The sequence below is a fragment of the Apodemus sylvaticus genome, chromosome 1, assembly GCF_947179515.1.
Source record: "Apodemus sylvaticus chromosome 1, mApoSyl1.1, whole genome shotgun sequence".
Lineage (NCBI taxonomy): Eukaryota > Metazoa > Chordata > Mammalia > Rodentia > Muridae > Apodemus > Apodemus sylvaticus.
In genome coordinates this window covers 100,617,439-100,624,013 of record NC_067472.1, presented here as the reverse complement: position 1 = coordinate 100,624,013, position 6,575 = coordinate 100,617,439, and the positions used below count along the sequence as shown (strand labels likewise).

At 52.2% G+C, this 6,575-nt stretch overlaps 1 protein-coding gene across 2 annotated transcripts; it reads right to left on the bottom strand.

Moving 5' to 3' along the window:
* Window positions 1–1,840: 1,840 nt before the first annotated feature.
* Window positions 1,841–6,569, bottom strand: Arfip2 (ADP ribosylation factor interacting protein 2). Of its 2 annotated transcripts, none has more exons than XM_052155476.1 (8): window positions 6,444–6,569; window positions 5,526–5,666; window positions 5,208–5,304; window positions 4,425–4,543; window positions 4,045–4,266; window positions 3,361–3,518; window positions 3,048–3,222; window positions 1,841–2,608 (listed from the first exon to the last, which is right to left on the bottom strand). In XM_052155476.1, the coding sequence occupies exons 2-8, from the start codon at window positions 5,622–5,624 to the stop codon at window positions 2,453–2,455; spliced, it is 1,026 nt and encodes a 341-aa protein (XP_052011436.1). In that variant the 5' UTR covers window positions 5,625–5,666; window positions 6,444–6,569; the 3' UTR covers window positions 1,841–2,452. The 2 variants fall into 2 exon arrangements, with proteins under 2 accessions (XP_052011436.1, XP_052011444.1); XM_052155484.1 differs by having other exon boundaries at window positions 5,526–5,626.
* Window positions 6,570–6,575: the final 6 nt, after the last annotated feature.

Sequence of the window (6,575 nt, the reverse complement as noted above, 5' to 3'; positions counted from 1 at the left end):
GCTGGCAAGCGGATCCCGGATCTAGGATTTAGGATCCGGGATTCTCGCCTGCTGCCTCCGGCTCACAGGCCTAAAAGCAAGGGCGAGCAGCTGGGCTCTAATAGTGGCACTTCAAGTAAAAGCAACTAGAACCAGCTTTAGTACTCCGAGAGCTCGCTCCTTTCTTGGCTTTCCAGAGGCTCCTGTGAAATCTGCTAGTTTGGTTTCCACTGAGCAGGAGGGAGGGGGACCACCTGTACCTCGGCCCAGAACTCTAGAAGGGGTTTGCGAGACTTCATTTTGGTTTTATGTGCCTCAGGAGCTGCATCGTGAGGATATTGGGTTTAGACCATCCAGCGCGACTCCTTCCTTACACCAAAGACCCAGCGCAATTCTCAGAATCATTGCATTATGGAAAAACAGCCTAGGTACAATACAATAAAAATTGTACATTAACAGGGACTGAGTGTTTATTACGTGCCAGACAGAGCTAATCACTTTACATACATTATCTCATTTAATACGCATAACCGTAATAGGTATCTGCTTTTATTAGCAGCTTTACAAAGGAAGGAGCGGAGCGTATGTTCCCCAGGCATTAATCCTACCTAATCAGCTAGAAAATGGTGGAACCATGCTTGGGCTCTGCTTTCAGGTTCTGTCTCCAACCATTTGGAGATTCAGTGCCCTTACAACGGAAATCCCCAGTGGCCCATAAAGTAGGGGGCTAATATGAGGTCCAGCACCTCTAATAATCAAGGCAGACAGCTGACTACATGAAGGCTAACCAAAGCCCAGGAAGCCTGGCTGGGGATTGCAGTTATCCCTGACAAAGAGTCAAGCCAGACTGGCGTGCACCCTGTGCTATGAGAACCTGCTGACTGGGCTGGGCCCTTTCCCCACCCTCCAGAGGTGAGAGAATGCTGAAAAAGTCTTGCAATGGTCTTTGGACCTGTAGTTGATGGCACTCAAGCCCTGACTAAAGTGCTGCTGGGAGTTTTCTTGTGATTTCTTATATAAAGTGAAGGTTTGACTGCAATGAGAGCAGTGCAGGTTGCAGCAGGTTCAGTGAAGCTGCCTTTGTCTCTGCAGCAGCTACTCACTGGGTGTGAAGGAGCTCAGGCAGGGTTCATGCTTAGTGTGACAAGCGAGGGTCACTAGGCTACCCCAGAGCCCAGAGAGCATGTTCCCAACACTAGGCCTCTCCCACGCTGCCAGATCTCTAAAGAGTTTTCTTAGTTCCATTTCTCCAAAAATCAAAAGTCTGCCTCTTGCCACACCCACTTAATTTTTCATTCCAGACTGAACTCTTATTCAGACTTTATGAACACTGGCCTTTCTTCCTGAGCTGTTAGCTACTTGCTTTTCAGATCTCAGCTTTTAAACTGGCATCACGTCTCTACCCCAGTCTAAGCTAGATGCCCCTTATCTGGTGCTCCCACTGCATCCGTCTCCTAGCATTTCTCATTGTATTGTAGTTGCCTGGTTACTCGTCTCTATCCCCCACTAGGCCGTAAGCACTGTGAGCAGGGACTGTGTTTTACTCACTGATGTTTCCCCAGGGCCTAACGTGCCTGGCAAATAAAAGCACTCAGTAAACACGGGCTGCATGACTGAATGCATGATGGTTAGCCAGCCCAAGGCCCTCTGGACCCTATGCTCCTCAGACACAGATTGCCTTGGAGCTAAAGGGAAGAGAAACTAAAGCGTTGACTCTGAGATTGAGGAGGATCAGGCCTTCCACATCGTCTCATACTTAGCTGCAGCTCTTCTGGATTCATAGGAATTGAATGCGAGATTACTGGGCATTTCTTACCAATCCACCCTCCTCTAGTCCCCCACAAATTGACCTCACTGGGCCTGCTTTTATGAAAGGTTTATTCCTAGTGCTAGAACCCAGTCTTCTGGGGCTCTAAGCACAGTTCCACTGGGTGGGCGGGTGAGGGGAGGGCCCATTCAGATGCAGGGCCACAAATGGGGCTCCCCATTATCCCCACCCCTTTGGTCCCAGTTCCCTTCTCTGCAATGGACACACATTGAGGAGGGAACAAAGGGTACTGGAGGCAACACTATTGGCCCGGGGGAGCCCAAGAAGAGCTGCCATTGGCTGACAGAGCCTTTGGAGGTCCTGTCTTTGGTCAGGGGCACATCCCAAGAGCTGGGGACAGGCCTGAGGAGTGATGCCATTGGCCAGGGAGTGTTTTGTCATAGCCTTTGGCTGTGGAGTGAAAGGAAAAGGTCTGGTAATAAAGCCCAGTGGCTGGGAACATAAAGGGCGGGGCAGCAGCTTCTGGGCCTACAGGCCGTCGTCAGACCACAGCAGGATGGGCAAAAGTGGTGTCAGACCCCAGCCAGGACAGGGGAGCCCAAGCCAGCGAGTAAACTGCAAAGGACATCCCACGTCCAATCTCCTCCACCCTGGGGCTGCCCCGCCCAGTGTCCTTCTTGATAGCCAAGTTGGGCTGGGAGCCGCTCACTGCTCCTCTAACCAGGAAGGCTTCTCGGCTCCTGGAGGCCGCAGCTTGATGTTGAACTGCTGTAGAGTCTGCTCCAGCTGTTTCTGGTTCCCAGCGAAGTAGGCAGACACGGCATTGTGGAAGAGCAGCAGCTGTTTGTGCATCACCTTGATCTGGGGGCCCAGCAGGGTCAGCTAAGGCTGGGCTCAGGCACCCTTCCGGAGGGGCTACAAGCCTAAGTTAGCCCACACACAGACCAGCGCATACAGACTCTGCTGACAGTGCTGGGGTGGGGACTTTCCAAGCAGTCAAAAGAGAAGGGGCAATATGAAGAAAGAGCCCTGACTTGATCTGCTGGGTCTGGGGTCTGGAACCCCAGCCCACGGGGCAATGCTTTTTCAGTTGTGCTACTGGGACTAGTAGCCAGGTCCTCAACAAAAAAGACCAGTGATGAGGAGGGTGACTGGAAAGCGCTCAGGTTTCAAGGGGCTGAGGGAACAACCCACTCCCTAGCCAGGGGCAGCTCCCCACCCAACAATCAGGAGGGTCTGAAAGGATGGGTACTGTGACTTAGGACTTAGGTGACTTAGGACCAAGAGAGTAAGGCAGCACCTTGTTTTCTTCCAGGAACTTCAGCTTGATGGCCACATCTCCCCGAAGCTTCTCATATTTGTCCCGATGGGTCTGGAAAGTGGCCTGGGCACTCTCAAGTCGACCACGAGTCCCTGCATCCCGGGGCCCTAGGCTCAGCTCCTCTAAGTCTGTCCGGTAGGCATCATACTCCAGCCTGGGGAGGGGTGATAAAGGCTGGTCTCCACCCCTCCGTCCACACACACACTTCCTTTCCTTTCTGACCCTGTATGTCCCTAACGTTTCCATTCTCCCCCCTGCCAGCCAAATTCCCAAACCCGGGTCCTTCCCACACCTGGCAGCCTCATACTGTTTGACAGTCATGAGTGTGTCTTCCATGGTCTTGGTGACCAGTGTGTTGATGCTAGAGACAAAGAAATTCACAGCCCCTAGCAGCGTCTCCCCGTTCTTGCACAGCAGCTTTTGTGTCTCTGCATTATAGCCAAACTCCTCCTGAGGGCAGAAGGGAGGTGCAGGCATTGAGTACACTGCTTACCTGACTGCAGCTGTACAGCCCTTCACATCCCTCCATCCCAAAGAAGAAACAGCCATCAAAACAGACTGCCTCTAGCAAGCCTCTCTTAGCCACAAAGTTAGTAGGGTCCCTTGGCGATGCCTGAGGTAAGAGTGTGGGGGTTTGAGTTCTTAGGTGAGTTTACAAGACAGGAACAAGGAAAGCTAGTGCAGCAGGCAGGGAGGGAGTCTGATTAGGCCAAGCACCGAAGGCATTCTTGATGATGTGGAGACAGGTTACTTGTGAGGTACTGGTGAGCCCTCTCCCACAACCCCTCCAACTTCTGGACCTCTGTACAAACCCTTAGACTGCCTCCATAGGTGAGTGACGCTGGGGGCAGGACTGGGCACACCCCAGAGGGGTTCTCCCTGGGGGGCTGCAGGAGGGAGGGAGGGAGGCTGAGGAAGGCCAGCCTGTAAGGACCAGGGCCCAGTACCCCCACCCTCTATGTTTTGGCTGAGGCACCTGAAGCTCTGGGGACTTCTGGCTGAGGTCAGCAAAGGCATCACCTAGTGCATGCTGGGTCTGCAGCAGGCTGTAGAGGTGGGCTGTCAGCGCCCGGCCCAGCTGCAGGACACTTTCATACTTGCGCTTCGTCTCACGCAGCAACTCAATCTGCAGCTCTAGCTCCAGATCCACAGTCCGGGAGCCTCGGCCAAATCTCTCTGATAACAGCTGCTTTGTGCACTGATTGGAAGGGGGGGGGGCGGGAGGTCAGAAATCTAAACTCCATCCCAACAAGGAACTATTCCAGCACCCCGTTCTGTATAGACTGTATAGTAAGACCTGGGGAAAGGGAAAAGGTCCCCGTGGAGAGTTTCTGAGAAGAGGCACATGAATCTTACCTTATATGTGTTGATGCCCCATTTCTTGACGATGTCAAACTTTTCTCCAGCAATGCCCCGGGCCACCTCATCACCAGGGCCAGAGGGTGATGTGCTGTGAGATGGATGGCGGCCAGACCCTAAAGGATCAAGTTCTCTGACACCAGTCTCTCTTAGATATAACCAGACACTTCTGTGGCCCACTTCCCTCCCAGCACACAAAATGACCTCTCTGAAGAAAGAATATCTAGACAACCGCATTCTTCTGCTCACTAGGGGGAACAAGGGCTCGTATCCTGACAACCAAATCAATTTAATGTATGTACCTGGCATTCTTGGGGTAGGGTAGGAGTGCTGTTGGTATATGCGAGAAGAGGGAATAGAAGCAAACATGACATGTGCGATTGGCAGGATCAAAGATGGCGGGCACAGAAAACAGAGAAGCTGGCTGACATTTGTAGGTAGAATTCTAGTCAGTGCAAGAATCTAAACTGAAACTCAGAGAAGCCTTATGAAGCTCCAAACTGGCCTTAAGCTCCTGAGCGCTCATAACCTCAAGGTCTTAACTTGGCTCAGGTGGTGGCGGCAGGGAGGAAAAGACAAATGAGATTATCTTAGAGACTAACTAGCAAGTGGGAAGCAGATGGGCAACCCCGGGAGCTGGCCTGGGCCTGGACAGTCTAAGAACATCACGGCAATGATTCTCAAGCTCTCCAGTGCAGGAGTCAAGCCTTCCTGTATGTGGCTCCGTGCCTGCAAACTGTCTCCACACCCACCCCTCAAGCCTGTCTCTATCATTCATACCTGTGGGGATGAGTCCATCACCAGAGCCCCCATAGCCACCAGACACAATGCTAGTTTCATTGAGGTTGGGTCCTGACACCATCACCTGCTGGAGGTCCTATAGGTCAGAGAAGAGGGGGCACCTCAGGAACACAGGGGTGGGTGAAACATTTTGGGGGTGGAGACAGTGCACATAGTAAACTCTGTACAGAACCATAAAGAAGATTTGAAAAGTATGAAGGAGTTTAGTTAACTGAAGGCTATCGGGAAGGGGGAAAGTAAAAAGTTCTTAAGTCTGAGTTGTATAATGAAACAATTAGAAGAATCAAACAGAAGCACCTGCTCCAGTCCATCGTCTTCAGGAAGCTGCCCAGCTTCGCCATTTCCGTGGATGGGAATCTCCATTGTGGCTGCCTTCCCTAGAATCCCGTCCGTCATGGCTAGGGAAGGAACCGGAGTCAAGGCCTCCACCCCAGCACGCTGTAAAGCCCAACACAGACAATTCTGGAAACTGGCCAGCACTCCAGAACAAGGAGGCCTTCCCTGTGTTCTCAGAGGTTTCAGGGGTTGTCTTAGGGCTTGGGTGTCCCGGGATCAGCCACCACTTCTTTCCTTGAGTATGTGTATTTCTTCTCCTCTGAGTACATTATTTCTACAGAAGCATGCATACCAAAGCCTCGGGTGTCTTCTCATAATCCCCATACCTCACCTTTAGTAATCATTCATGCATTCAGTCATTCAACAAACATTTCGTGAGTGTCTACTATGTGTGAGATACCGAGGCAATGTAATTACAGCAGTGAGGACCAGAGGGGAGGTCTATGCTCTCTGGGAACTTAACCCTGAATAGGCATGTTTACCAAAACCCTTTCCTAGGCTCAGAGGTTCACTTGCCACTCAGACATGCTCTGCAATCCTGGTCTTTCGCATCCTTTGGTGTTCCTTCCCCTCTTCCTTCAGACGGTCTGGTCTCTTCCTTTTTCCATCTCATGCACCTGACTCCCTCAGGCCCTCCCCATCAGGCCTTAGTTGAAGCAGTTAGTGAATGTTCCTGGTGTCAGGTGAAAGCGTCTCTTTCCCAGGACACAGGCAATCCCTTCCAAAGTCAGTTTTGCCTCCCAGATGTGAGAGGCTCCCCCCGCCCCCATACACCTGGGCATCAGGTGTGTCCTCATCCTTGCCAAGGGCTCAGGGCATCTTGCCCTCAGTACAGGTTCGTGCATTCAACTTCCCTTGGTCCAAGTATGTCCTTCTCACCTGGGCCGGGCCGCTCTTCCCCTCAGGGCGCGAGGCCCGGACCGCGCGGGGACCTCGGATTCCAGTTCCCGTCGCGATCTTAGCAGCAGGTCAGAGATTTGGCGGAAGTGACATGCTCTCTGGGCAGAAGAA